Below are 14,910 nucleotides of genomic sequence, written 5' to 3'. Positions count from 1 at the left end.
CAATCTACCCAGAAGTTATTTCCATCGATCTGATTTCAGGTAAAAACACTTTAAGGTTTACTTTATTTGTTTGTTTTGGGGTACTGGGGGTTGAACTCAGGGGTACTCAACCTCTGAGCCACATCCCCAGCCCTATATTATATTTTTTGTATTTTATTTAGAGACAAGGGTCTCACTGAGCTGCTTAGTGCCCTCACTTTTGCCGAGGCTGGCTTTGAACTCATGATCCTCCTGCCTCGGCTTCCTGAAGCACTGAGATTATAGGCATGCACCACTGTATCTAGCAAGAATTACTTTAAAAGAAAGAAAAATCTTTAAAACATCAGAGCTAAATTTGCTGTTTTATAAAATGATTTGAGGGAACACATACTGCAGGACAGGTTCCCATAGAAAATGACAGATCAGAGCAATTATAAATTGCTATAGAAACAGAATAAGAATTAGGAAAGGGATTAAAGTTAATACTTCAAACAAACAAAATGTTTCTTTTTGACTCTAGGAAATGTGAACCTCCTGCCTTAGCCTCCCAAGCTGCTGGGATTATAGGCATGTGCCACTGCACCTGGCATAAATTCTCTATCTTAAAGGGGCTTTTACTATATTCATTTGGTTGAGCAACCATCACCACTATCTAAATTTAGAACATTTCCATCACCCCAAAAAGAACCCCTTACCTGTTGGCAGTCGCTTCCCATTCTTTCCCCCAGGCCCTGTGACCACTTATCTATCTTCTGTCTGTGCGGTTTAGATTGCTCTGGACATTTCCACAGACTGCTTAACTTCTGATTTCATACCAATCTGCTATATTAAAGATAACAAGTATTCAAACTTACATCTTCAGATTTCAGCACTTCAGCCCTTTCCACATAGACCAGTTGGCAAACATCATCTTCGATTGAGTTGAACTGACGACCATTGCATGCCATATAAAAACTATCTGCATCAGCCTATGTGCACCAATGGGAATAAGGAAAAAAATTAAGATAAATATACTGAAAGTTGATTTATATTCAAAATGCATGGCTTCAATCATACTCATCAACTTTTTTTCTCCTTGTTTTCTTTTGGTACTGGGAATTGAACCCAGGGATGTTCACCAGTGAGCTACATCCTTAGCCTTTTTTATTTTTTGGGACAGGGTATTGCTAATTTGCTAAGTCTGGTTTTAACTTGCCATCCTCCTGCCTTAGCCTTCTGAGCAGCTGTAATTACAGGTGTACACCATTGCACCCACTCCTAATTAGGTTCTTAAAGCTGATGGTACTTAGGAGCTACTTAGGAGAGAAAAGCAACCACTAGAAATAGCATCTACTGGAGCAGGTTGGTAAGCCAGACAAACTCTGCAGATCAATATCCTACAATCTGACAGTGTTTCCTGGGCTACATAAGAGTTAGTACTTGAACTGGAAGAAGGTACTAAAGCACAATAAGCTGACAGCTAGAACAATTTTAATATTCAACCAGCAACAGTCAACATTTCCCTTCATAGTTTTGTCACATGCACCAGCTGAGATAAAACATTTCTGCAAAGATGGGAATGAAATCATAAGTGATGATTGTTTTGGAAGAACTCTTTTATTTCTTCTTCTTTTTTTAATCTTTATTTTATTTATTTATTTTTATGAGGTGCTGAGGATCAAACCCAGGGACTCACACGTGCTAGGCGAGTGCTCTGCCACTGAACCACAATCCCAGCCCCTCTTTTATTTCTTAAAGTCAGTATCCATGTTAAATAATGAAGGACCATTACAGGATGAAAATAATCCTCTTCTTCAATAAAACAAATACTACATCAGAGTTGGATAAGGATCCATTAGGAGTGTCCAATACCAGAGGCCAAACTCTTGGTGAAGGTCAAGAGATCCAAGAAGAACCAATCATAGGGTTCTGAATCCCACAGCCCCTGTAGACTTCTCCAATGGCTTTTAATTTCACTCCGATGATGTAATTCAATTGTGGAGTTTTGATTATTTATGCTTTCTTAATATGCTTTGTTTATGCTTTCTCAACACACTCTAATGAGCCAAGCAGCTGAAGAAGGATGACCAATTCTGAATGCAGTAGTTTTATTGGAGGTGGGAAGAGAGCTCTCCTGACGGAAACTTCAAAATGTGTAAATCCAGTTGTTGGAAAATAAATCTCCTTAATCCTAAGCAGCAAACCAACAGTGGCTTCCCTTCCTCTTTGGGAAAAAACAGCCTTTTTGTGAAACATTACTAGGTAAGTAAGTAGCATAGGGAACTCAGGATTCATATACTGAGGGGACGTTCTGCCTGGAATTCAGGCTCAGCTCATGTCTTCACAGCCTCCAGCACCATTAGGAGCTGGTTGCAGTTGCTGAGGAAAAGACCCCATCAGATCTGGAGCTCTGTAAATGCTCACCAAGCTATGAGGCCTCTTCAGTGGAAGGGCAGAGGCATGTGAAAAAACCATTTAACACCAAGTATTCCTTTATTAGAGGAGCTGATAATATACCAAAGAAACATCCTTTTTTGGAAATGATAACATCTATAAATAGCCAAGATTTCTAATTTGAACACACTAGTGTCTTCTTTAAAATTTCAGTATTAGGGCCAGGTGTGGGAGTGCACACCTATAATCCTGCAACTGTGGGTGCTGAGGTAGGAGGATCACAACTTTGAGGCTATCCTCAATAATATAGAGACCCTGTCTCAAAATAAAAAATACAAAGGGCTGGAGATATAGCTTGGTGGTAGAGTGGCCCTGGGTTCAATCCCTAGTACTATCAACAAAACAAAACAAAACCTCATTCTTAGGGATGGGGATTTAGATCAATGGGTGAGGCAATGGGTTCAATCCTCAGTATTGCAAAAGAAAAAAACTTCAGTATTAGAAATATAGCTTTGTTCAAATATTTACTGAACACCTACTGTGTGCCAGGCTCTGTTATGCACTGGAAAGAGAATATGAAACAAAGTACACGTGGTTTCTATTTCAAACCATTATCAAAATGCACAAAGGCTCACTGGAGAACACAGAAGAAACAACTCTTTTAATTAAATTAAAATGTTTGCACTGCAGAGCATCAAAAATTTAAAGGAACCCAGCTTTTGTTTTTTTTCTAGTCTCTCTTTTTTATTTATTGGTCTCTTGAGAATAAACTCAGAAAAAGACAAATCCATTATGATTAGGTTCCTTCACTGTCATAGTGATCAGTTACAGTGTTGAGAATACATGTTTCTTCTAAAAGGAATAGCTACCTAGGCTGTGTTAACTAAGCGTGCCAGTGAAAATGAGCCAATACACTATAGAGAGGTTATCTGTCCTTTCCTTATCATCAAGAACAATAAAATTGAACTCCTTCCTGATTTTTATGTCCTAATGAATTAAAAATTCTTTATCAGTCAGTCATGGTAGCACATGCCTATAATCCCAGTTACTCAGGAGGCTGAGGCAGGAGTATTGCAAATTTGAGGCCAGCCTGGACAACTTAGCAAGACCCTGTCTCAAATATAAAAGGATGTAAGCCGAATGCAGTGGCACACGCTTATAATAATAGTAGCTCGGGAGGCTGAAGCAGGAGAACTGCAAGTTCAAAGCCAGCCCCAGCAAAAATGAGGCACTAAGCAACTCAGTGAGCTCCTGTCTCTAAATAAAAAAAATACAAAATAGAGATGTGCCTCAGTGGTCAAGTGCCCCTGAGTTCAACCCCCAGTACAATACCCTAGAAAAAAAAAAAAAAAAAGGATATAGCTCAGTGGTAGAGCACCCCTGGGTTCAACTGTCCAATTCCTTTCCTTGTGTCACCAAAAATAAAAAAAGGAAAGAAAGAGGTTACAGGGCTGGGATGTGGCTTAGCAGTAGAGCCCCTGCCTAGCATGTGTGAGGTCCTGGGTTTGATCCTCAGCACCACATAAAAATAAATAAATAAAAACAAAGGAATTGTGTGTAACTAAAAGAAATAAATATTAAAAAAGAAAGAAAGAGGTTACAAAAGATACAGGGAAGGCTTATGAGTTCTTATTAAAAATTAATTACCTGGTGAGAAAAAGAATGGAATAAGAATGTAGAGGGTGCCCAAGCTATGGAGTCAGGGTGCTTGGGTTTGAATCCTAACTCTGACACTATGTGTCCAACTTTGGAAAGTGACTTAGGGGTGCCTGCTTCCTCAACTACAAAATTTGAAAGTACCAACACCTCATGGCATTGCTGAGAGGATTTGAGATAATGCATGAAAAGCACTTAAGAGTCTGGTACATGCTCAACAGTTGGTGGCTAATGAATCTATTATTAGATTCTCCAGTATTAATTTAAACTTCAAGTCTTATAGCAAGATGGTGTTATTAGGTCTTAGAAAGTTCTTGATAATTTTGATTTCTTTCTTTCTTTGTTTTGATAGGATGGGTCTTGATAGATGACGGGGTTCAGACCCAAGATGAGATAAACAGTAAATAGTACAACTATGATACCAAGGTAAAGGGCTCTAAAAATAAGGAGCAGTAAGCTGTTTCGCACACTTAGAAAATATTGGTTAACTGAGCAATCTGCATTTGGTCAAAAGATAGAAGAAGTGGGGCTGGTGGGTAGCAATGGTAGCCTTGCATGTGCATGGCTCTGGGCTTAGACCCCAGTATTGCAAAGAAAACAAGAAGAAAAAAAAAAAAAAGGACAGAAGTGGAAAGGATAGTGCAGATGTATAAAGAAAATCTACGAACAATAATAGAAAATATCCGAAATATTATCTGCACATTAAATGGATGGCAGGAAATTTGTAGGTTTACTAAATAAATGTTAGTGTAGTTTACTTAAATGTAGGTTAGTGTTATAGATTTATTAGACTCCCTGAAAAGCCTAAACATTTTTTCCCTATGAACATTTGTAACTCTTTGTATAACTTGCTGATTACCTTTGGAGAAACATAACTGAAATAACTAAAATATTGTTATTATACAAAGGCTTGTGAGCCAGGTGTAGTGGCACATGTCCATAATCTTAACATCTTGGGAGGCCGAGAAAGGAGGATCATAGTGGAGGCCAGCATCAGCAATTTAGCGAGGCCCTACACAAAGTAGTGAGACCCTACCTCAAACTAAAAAAATTAAAAGGGCTGGGGATGTGCCTCAGAAGTAAAGCAGCCCTGGTTTCGGTCCTAATTAAAAAAAAAAAAAAAAAAAGTCAGACCTGTAAATAGTGACTGTCTCTATTCCCCACACCTTCATACTCTCCTACTAGAAGAGGAATTTGTCCTAGTGATTCAAAGTGAATCCATCCCTACTCAGTCATTTATTTTTATCTGTGTAATCCTGGGCAAATGACTAATCTCTCTCTGAAGTTGGCTGCTTCATCTGTGAAACAAAGAACAGGATCACTCTACCTTGAAGGGTTACAGTGAAGATTAAATGAGATGATACTCTGCTGAGCACTGAGCACAGTGAACAATACAAAACAAAAGCTGCTGTTTTCTATTATGACCATTATTATTACATGTACTACCAGGTTTAATTAGTTTAAGGTGCCACTTTCCCAGCTTCCAAAGCTCCTCAGACTTCAGAAGGCCTGATGACAGTCTGTAATATCAGGTAAATGCTTTTCTATTCTTCATGGGAACTGTAAAGTCTACAGGACAGTTGAAACACTTTTTAAACATCTCCCTCAATGGTGGGATACTTTGTAAAGATTAAACAGCCTGTACCTTCTTGTACATAGAACTCCACAACAGAGGGGCCCAGGCAACATGTACAAACATAATTCAAATTTCTCTTAATTTCCTCCACATGCTCACTGGACGGCTGCCACTGATCTCAACTCTGAAGCTCTGTAATGAGGAAAGAGATGGCAAATGGCCCTTGTGTCATGCGCTCCCTTTCACCTACAAACTCTGGTGACCAGTCAGAGAGGAAATAGCAATTGACCCTATAAACCCACTCATTTCTTTGTTAATCAGCAAGATGGAAGTATTTGGGACAAATTCAGGAAGACTCTTTATCAATGAGGCGAGAGGTTTTGTTTGTTTGTGGGTTTGCAGTGCCAGGGACTGAACCCAAAGGCTCTCTATTTCTGAGCCCTTTTTATTTTTGATTATGAGACAAGATCTCATTAAACTGCCTAGGCTGCTGGCCTTGAACTTGTGACCCTCCTGACTCAATGGAATTTATAGGTGTGTGTCACTGCAGTATGGCTGAGAAATTAACTTTTGAAAAAACTGCCTTTCAAAATCCAATGTAAACAAAACAAACAAAAACCTAGTAAAATTCCAATGGAAAAATACAAAAGTCTATTAAAAAAGAGAAACAACTGAGTGAATCTAAGGATCACCTTTTAATAACCTGAATAATACCTAAAGCTTACCTCATTTGTATATTCACATACAAATACGCATGTTTATAGGGATGAATAAGCAAAACCAAGAGAATATCTTCTAACATCTGTAGAACTGAGGTACATAGAAAGTGCTATTTAAGTGAAATGAAGCGAATGGCAAAACCCTCCTACACCAAATAGCATCTGTTACAATGCATAAGCACTTTTAAAAACTGAAAATACCCTCATTTGTTCTGTGTTTGTCTCTATTGTAATAATATTCAATCAGGACTTTAAAATATAACACTTCAAATCATGTCACAAAATCCCTCTTGTCACCAAATTTTACATTTAAAAAAATAAATTTTATTTTCTAAACTATGTCAAAGAGCACCTTGTAAAAAAGAAAATGAAAGAAATAAGGTAATAGCAAATAATACAATAGTGTCAATTTCAAACGTTCGGGAACTACTGCTTTACTGGAAAAGTTACTACTGCATAAACAACCAAAAACCTAGATTTCATATCCAATCAGATGCATAAAAAACTCTGGATATCAATTACAATGGTATTTCTGCCAATGAATTTAGAAAGACATCTACAGTTACAATACCCTCAAAGATATGTAAGTCAAGAACCTTAAGTGAAAAATGTTGTAAATCACACACGGCTAGTATCATACAGTTTCAAAAACACAAGTTTTTGTGGCAAAGAGATTTTTAATATCTTAACTTTTACCTGTGCACTAAACTTTATCAGCACCATATATTGATTTGGAGTAGAGTCTCTGATGATTTTCATTTGTTCAATTACTTCATTAAATGGGGCGACAAACTTCATAAGGTCATGACTGGTCATTGTAGCAGGGACTGTGAGAATACACAGCATGGCACTGCGCCTCACATCTTCTTTTAAGGAGGTCATCTTACTAATAAGACAATAATTAAACTGTCTTGAATAGATGAGGTATAGTTAGTTCGGATAACACTAATTTGACAACTTATGTCCAAGAAAATAGGAAGAAATAAAAACTTGTAATATTTTAAAAATAAATTTAAATAGCTTGTCATTTTACTTAAAAATATACACTACATGAGTAATACAAAATCCCCTAAATGTATCTGTAGTGGATGTTAAGACAAATTTATTAAATTATTTTATATGTATATACATACACATACATATACACAACCACATATATATGTGTATGTATATCCCCCCACCAAAATTTTCAATCTTTAGTTAAAGGCCTATGTGGTTAAAATGTGCATTAAGGAAAGTCAGTTCATCTTTTATTCTGATTAGTTTTTGAAAAATAGTCTGTTACTGGGTAACTTAAAGTACAAATTTTTCTCAAAATGTCTAGAAGAAAAATAGAGCTCTAAATCTAAAAGAGAACTCTAAACCACAAGGATATTACAGAAAGTGTTGCTGGGAAGGACAAGCTGGAAGGGAGGGGAATGAAAAACTTCCCACAATGCAATTTGCTTTTGAAATGCTGCAAACTCACTTGACAGCTGTGATCCAAAATGGCTACTTGAGTATTTGCTGTTTTCCCAGGAGGGACCTGGCAAACAAGTTAAGATAAGGATAGCCTTTAAGACATTAACTACCAATTATCAGCCGGGTGAGATGGTGCACACCTATAATCCCAGCTACTTGGGAGGCTAAGGCAGGAGGATAGTAAGGTGGAGGCCAGCCTCAGCAATTTAGTGAGAACCTGTCTCAAAATAAAAAATAAAAAGGGCCGAGGATGTACTCAATGGTACAGTATCTCTGGGTTCGATCCCCAGTACTACAAAAAACAAACAAACAAACAAACAAAAAAACCCTCACAAAAATCAAACCACCAACTCCTACCAATTATCCAAGAAGCTGATGGTCTAGTTTGTAAATATCTAGCCAAAGGCTTCCTTCCCTTGGGCCTCCAGCAAGGTTTGTTTATACCAAATACCACAGGAAAAATTTTTTTTAAAAAGTAATACATATTAGGATTAGTTAACTGACTTCTTAGTTCTTCCTTTCAATCCTCCATGACTAACCGCTAAGACAATATTTTCCAAGGTATTTTATTAAGTGTTCCTACACATTTCTTTTGTGAGAAAAGCTTTGACCCTATCTACAAGATCAACCAAATGTAAAACATCTAAGAATTCCCTAACACACAATACATTAAAGTACTACCTTTCTGAAACTTAAAATACCTACCACCTCCCTTCTAGCTAAAAGAATTTTCTCTATCCCAAGGCAAAAACAGACCTACCCAAAAGAAAAATATTTTTCTTTTTTTCTTACTTTGTCTTATATAGGTGCATAATCCCATGAACTATTTCAACAGAAGGATTTCCACTGAAGAATGAAATCTGGTCTGGAAGCTGTTTGGATGGAGAATCAGGAGCTGCATTTATGCAATCTTTACTTTGATCTCTACTTCTCTGCACAGTGAGGGATGCTTCTGAAGACTTCTTTTCTTCCATTGCATCTTTTACCTCATCTTTCACAAATCAAAAATTAGCAGATTACAAACAGTTGGAAATATGCTAAAGAATTCTAATTGGTTAAAATTTCAAGAAAATATAATATACTGCATTAAGAACTATGTTCACAGAAAGCCAAATGTGGGCACATCCCAACTTTAAAGTTCATTAACACCCTCAGAAACTGGAGGATGGCTTTTACATCCAGCAGTAGCAGACATCTTCCATCACACACTCCTGAGTGGGACAAACATTCAGGGCTATTTTGTTTGAAAACCAAACCTACCAGTTCTGACCATCCCCATGCCTAAAATGCAGAACATATCCACTCCCTCAGTTGGAATGAGCTGGCAGGGCAGGGGAGGAACAATATGCTTATCTGGATGCACTTATGATCTATTGCTAACTTAGGTGGTAAGATGCTCTCCTCCGCCAATGAGGGTTGCAAATATAGCTTGTTAGGATTTTTTTTTTTTTTTTTTTTTTTTTGAGATAAGGTGTTGCTATGTTGCCCACGTTGTCTTTGAGCTCCTGGGGTCAAGTGATCCTCCAGCTTCAGTCTTCCAAGTGGCTGGGGCAATAGGCATGTGCAATGCATGACCAGATTAATTTAGAAGAAACATTTAGAGATGCTGAAATGTGCCTTAATGACATCATGTAAAAGCATGCAAGCAGTAAAAAGATAAAAGTATGCTCCAGGTTAACATTATGAGTTCACAAAACACATATAAAACAAGTAACTGGAAGCTCACATTACAAAAGAATCCAGAGTTTCTGAAAATATACCTGGGTTGGACTTCATGGTCTCAATGATTACATCTGTCATTTCCCGACGGCCAAGGTGCTGATGAATGATTGTTGCTTTTTCCCCTGGTGACTTCCCTTCTAAACAGGCAACAGCTGAAGCAAGTGTCTTCTTTTTGATCTCCTCATTAGACATTTCCCCAGCTATAGAATATATGAATAATATCTGAACATAAAACAAGCTCCTCTCCATTCTCAATATCCCAGTCAATAGGTTTCCTTTTTCTTTCTGCTGCTCTCCCCTAAGATGCCTTTTCAGTATCCATCTCATTCACCTCTGGGACTCCAGCAGTCAGCAAACAGTCAATAAGCTACCACTAACATAAACTCACAAACAGGGTTGTTTTGGTAGAATCAGGCATTTTAATGTAAATCAACAAGAGTCAGCTTCAGAGAAGGTTCAGCAACAACTATGTTTAGATGAACTAACATTTTAGTAACTGGTTAAACTGACCCTGGATTGGGCCTAAATTTCAAAATCTTTAGAGGTCTTTTTTTTGGTGGTACTAGGGATTAAATCTGCACCCTTGTACATGCTAGGCAGACACTCTGCCACTGAGCTTCATCCCTATTCATCCCCCCTTTTAAATTTTAATTTGAGACAGGTCTCACTAAGTTATCCAGCTGGCCTGAAACTTGTAATCCTGTCTCAGCCTCCGTAGTTTCTGGGATCACAGGCATGTGCCACTGTACTGGGCTAGAGATCTCTTTGTAAACATCCTGGGTCACTGACACGCTATGGATCAAACCACGTAAATCTATCATTTCTATCTTAATGAAACACATAAACGAGAAAAGGAATTTGGTGTCTCGACTAAAATAAGCTCTGTGAGTGCAGGGACAAGGCTTATCTTGCCCATCACTGTACTTTGTGTCCAGCACACAAGGAGAGCTCTCTAAATATATGTTAAATAAACAACTACACAATTGACTCATGCAGATGTTTATGTGTGGCAAATTCCAATTTGGTTGGCTTTCAGAACTAAGGAGTCACTTTTAGCCTTTAAAAGGTCCTAGTAGGAAAGGGGATATAGCTCAGTGGGAAGGTGCCTGCCTAGCATGATGAGGCCAGTACCACCAAAAAAAAAAAAAAAAAAAAAAAGAAAAGAAAAAAGAAAGAAAGAGAGAGAGAGAGAGAGAATTAATTAATTAAAACAAAAAATCCTCATACCCTTGAATTAAAAAATATTCATCTGAGGCCAGGCCCACACCTATAATCCCAGCAGCTCCGGAGGTGAGACAGAAGGATCAAGAGTTCGAAGCCAGCCTCAGCAATTGCAAGGCACAAAGTAACTCAGTAAGACCCTGTCTCTAAAACACAAAATAGGGCTGGGGATATGGCTCAGTGGTTACGTATCCTTGAGTTCAATCCCTGGTACCCCACAAAAAAACATATTCATCTGAAACCAGCCTGGGCAACATAGTGAAATCCTGTCTCAAAAAAATAAAAAATCACAGTCATCTTTAACTTGCAGCTCCAAAGTTGACATACTTGGAGTAGTTTTCAATGACATCCTTACTTGCCCTACTCCCATATTCTTGTGAATTTTCTTGTTTCTCCTTACCTTTGCAGAATTTATCACAGTTATAATCCTACACTTATTCTTTACTTATTTAATTATCTGTCTCCCCCATGAAACTGCTGGTGCATTTCAGCAGAGACCATATCCGATTCTGCCCAAAACCTAAGCTCCAGCCATTATTGAGCATTTAATAAATATCTCTTGAACGAATGTTGTTATTAGGTAATCTTTTGAGGACCCGGGAACAGAGCATAGCTGCATTCCCCACTAGGATGGCATGTGCTGGGGTTGAAGAGTTCATTCTTAAGTCCAGCTCTCAGGGTTGGAATCCCAGTTTCACCACTTACATGTACCTTTAGGCAAATTATTTAATCACTGGGCCTCAGTTTCCTTGTAAAAGGTTCAAACTATCCATCTGCCTTAAGGTTGTTGCCGAGGTCATTAAAGAAGAGGATGCACACAGGTTTCCAGTGCAGTGCTTGGATATAGGAAGTGCTTGAATTTTATTTACTAGGATTATCGTCATGAGGCACCTCAGGGAAAAGGAACAGTTTAATTAAACCAGGGACCATCAGAGTCGTTGGGGATCTAGTCCCTGCTTTCACGAAGCCTAGAGAAAAGCATGTGAGACAAATGTATCACTCGACTCAGGCGGGGCGGAGAAGGAGACGCGCTAGGTGAAAGCTCTCGGGAAGGCACGGGAGGAAGGGCCCAGGAAGGATTTCACATCTAGAAGATGACATCTAGGAAGGCCTCCTAAAGATGGATAGAATAAGAGGATCCCAACCACCTCTCGCTTCTGCCTGAGGCAGAAGCCCTCGCCACGGCCTGTCCCCAGACCCACGTTTCGGGAAGGCGAACCCTGGGGCCCAATCCTGGCCACAGGTAAGGCGGCGCAGCACTGGGACTCACCCGCGGCGCTGAAGCCGAAGCCAGCGGGAACGGCCGAGTGTTCCGCGAGCTCCAGTCGGATGACAACCAGTGACACACTCATAGGGCAGGCGCTGGCCGGCGAGAGCTCCGGCGGGCTCAGACCAGGCTGGGAGGCGAACGGAGAGGCCGAGCGGCCCGGGGCCGGCAGCGCCGCCGCTGCCTCAGCAGCACCAGTCCCTCGCGCAGCCTTTGGAGCCACAACAACCTGCACTTCCGCCTCTCGGCCGCCGTCTCTGACCCGCGGGGTCACGCATGCGCACACGAGCGCACGCTCCGATTGGGCGAGGCGGCGTGGGGGCGGGCCTGAGTGGTTCCGGACTGGAGCTTCAGGAGGTCGGAGAGGAAGGACAGGTTTGCGTTTGCTGGCGTGGCACCTCCCCCCCTCCCCCCAGAAGCCCAGCGGTGGGTTTGCGCCCAGGCCCCGATTAACCTCTACCTGCCCGAGAGGCTTCGTCTTCAGCCCACCTCGGCTGCCTAGTGCCCGGCTCCGCGAGATCTCGAATTGAAACCCGCGCTATGCTGAGAATTTTTGCGTTTGATCTCTCTCTCCAACCCTAGGAAGAGTTGCTTTGTATCAGACCCACTTTACAGATCCGTACGCTGAGGCTCAGAGAGGTGATTCCCACCCCATGCCTTCGCAGATGTTTCCAGAAAGCCTAGACACTGTTGGGGGCCCTCGGGATACATGGATGAATGGAGCAATCACGGTGTCTACTTATGCAGTTGACCTTCATCACTAGTTGTGTCATCTTTGAACTAATCGTTGTAGAAAGTTGGGCTAATATTCTTAAGTGGTTGTGAGGATGAAATGAAATGATGTGTATAGAGATAACGGTAGCGTTCTTTTAGTATGTCAGATTGCTCTTAGAATATAGATATTGACAAATTACAATTGTTGCATACATGGCATATACATGACAGGATGCTGCTCTAGGTATATGATATGAGCATATATAAGATGTGTCACAGTCATCCTGGACGTGTCTAGGTATATGGATTTTCTATATATGTATAACACTATCACATGATATATCCATATATGTAACTTGTGACTATACCCACCACTTGACATATCCATATGTGTAACTTGTGACTACACCCACACGATATATCCATATATATAACTTGTGACTACATCCTAAGGAATGTCTCATACCCTTTTTAAATCAGTCTCTCAGCCTCTGCACTTTTGACATTCTTTGAGGGTGTGTAAATGTGTATCCTGGACGTTGTAGGATGTTTAGAAGCATCCCTGTCTCTGGCCTGGTCCACCAGATGCCAGTAGCACTCTTCCCCTGTGGTGATCACCAGAAATGTGTCCAGATATTGCCAAATGTCCCCTGGGGCCCAAATCACCCTCTATTGAAAATCACTGGTTTATGTGAAAGTGCTTAAACAGGTACAAATACATGAGACTTTATGTGAACTTTTTTGGATGTGATAGTACTGGATAACTTTTTTTTTTTTTTGGTGATGGTTTTGGGGATTGAACCCAGGGCCTTGCACATGCAAAAGCATGCACTATACCACTGAGACACCCCCCAACAGCCTAAGTTATAGATAACATTTACTGGTGTGCTAGGTACTAATGAGTGCTTTTCCTATTTTATCTAATGAAAAGATAACTTTGTGAGATAGGTACTATAATTGTCCTCATTTTACAGAGAGGGAACCTGAGGAACCCCTCTCTCCAACCCTAGGAAGGGTTGCTTTGTGTCAGGCCTACTTTACAGAGTCAAGTGATCAGGATCTCACACTTAGTAAGTGGCAGAGCTAGAATTTGAATGGAACATATCTATTTCAAGAGCCCAAACTTAATTTCTTTACTAAAATATTTCTTAATGTGTAATAACAAACACTGTGTGTCTGTTCACAAAAACAAGTAGCAAATCTATACTATGCCAATCTCAGAAAAACACAGGGAGGAGATGACAAATATTCCTTGTGATTTATAAGATTCCAGTTCCAGAGAACTAAAATTTTCAGCCAGAAATGTCCAAGTTGGATACATTATAGTTCTTTGTGACTGCCAACCCACTAAGACTGTCCCTAGCTTTTTCCTATTTTCTGATATATTCAAGCTTATGCATGTTTACTTTATGCAGTTGTGCCAGGGCAGTGGGGTAGGTTGTTGATAGGTAAAAGAAACTACCCAGAGATAGCATGTGAGACATGTAAATTATTGGGGAAAGTGTATGAGAGTTCAGCAACTGCTTCACAAAGAGTTCAATAGCAATAGGCTGAACAGAGAGCACATGTCCCTCAACATGTTTCACCAAGCAGCAGCTCCTCTACCTCATGATGTTCTATCCAATGACAGCCAGCTGAGCAAGTGACATGTATCCTTTCTATAGTGCCCTCAGTTCCATGTCTGTTGCTACTGAGAGGGGTTTTATGTGTTAGGCTGCAAAAATAGTAACATCATTGGTATTAGGTTGCTTAGTTTGTATCCCAAGGAGCAGATGTCCTGGAATACAGGAAAGAAAGTAGCTTTCTACAGATAACACTAACTTGCCTTAGTTTCTAGTGGGCCTGAGAGAAAGCCAGTGTCCTTCAAGATCATGTGTATTTGAACTTTCCAACCTAGGCTTGCTCTCCTGGTTCTCTTAACATGACTAAGTTTTTGGGAATAGAAAGGGTGTATTCAGGGACATGGTGTTTTTAGTTTTCCCTTTTCTTTAAAGTAATAAGATGCATCCTTCTAACTCATTTATGTAATCATCTGCTCTGTGTCTAGAAAGGCCTCAGGGGATGAATGTATACAAAGATGAATAAGACAGTCCTTGTCTTAAGGGAGCTTATAATTACAGGAACAGATAGAAATGAAAACAATTCCTGAATAATGGAGTAAGTGTTCTACTAAAGTATAGAGAAGGAGCAATGGGAGGGGGAAAAGATGCCTTACTCTTCTT

The 14,910-nt window shown here is 39.9% G+C and overlaps 2 protein-coding genes across 8 annotated transcripts in view; one reads left to right on the top strand and one right to left on the bottom strand.

Moving 5' to 3' along the window:
• Positions 1–12,233, bottom strand: part of LOC144375232 (BRCA1-associated protein) — a 34,335-nt gene extending 22,102 nt beyond the window's left edge. Inside the window, exons 1-5 of one of the 3 annotated variants that reach the window (XM_078039134.1) lie at positions 11,978–12,233; positions 9,525–9,686; positions 8,557–8,755; positions 7,000–7,189; positions 834–947 (exon numbers count right to left, since the gene is read on the bottom strand). In XM_078039134.1, the coding sequence (XP_077895260.1) occupies positions 834–947; positions 7,000–7,189; positions 8,557–8,755; positions 9,525–9,686; positions 11,978–12,059 (747 nt within the window). In that variant the 5' untranslated portion in view covers positions 12,060–12,233. Of the gene's footprint in view, positions 1–833; positions 948–5,653; positions 5,681–6,999; positions 7,190–7,771; positions 7,829–8,556; positions 8,756–9,524; positions 9,687–11,977 lie in introns of those variants that run through there. The other 2 variants (XM_078039135.1, XM_078039136.1) reach the window with 2 other exon arrangements.
• An 18-nt stretch (positions 12,234–12,251) lies between these two features.
• The window catches only part of LOC101967776 (acyl-CoA dehydrogenase family member 10), a 50,470-nt gene continuing 47,811 nt past the window's right edge, over positions 12,252–14,910 (top strand). For 2 of the 5 annotated variants that reach the window (XR_005735705.2, XM_013360473.4), the window contains exon 1: positions 12,253–12,349. The gene's annotated coding sequence lies outside the window, so the exon portion shown is untranslated. Of the gene's footprint in view, positions 12,614–14,910 lie in introns of all 5 variants that reach the window. The other 3 variants (XM_040289461.2, XM_078039132.1, XM_040289460.2) reach the window with 2 other exon arrangements.

This window comes from Ictidomys tridecemlineatus, chromosome 2 (assembly GCF_052094955.1).
Source record: "Ictidomys tridecemlineatus isolate mIctTri1 chromosome 2, mIctTri1.hap1, whole genome shotgun sequence".
NCBI lineage: Eukaryota > Metazoa > Chordata > Mammalia > Rodentia > Sciuridae > Ictidomys > Ictidomys tridecemlineatus.
The sequence above is the reverse complement of the archived record's forward strand: the minus strand, read 5'-3'. Positions and strand labels throughout refer to the sequence as shown.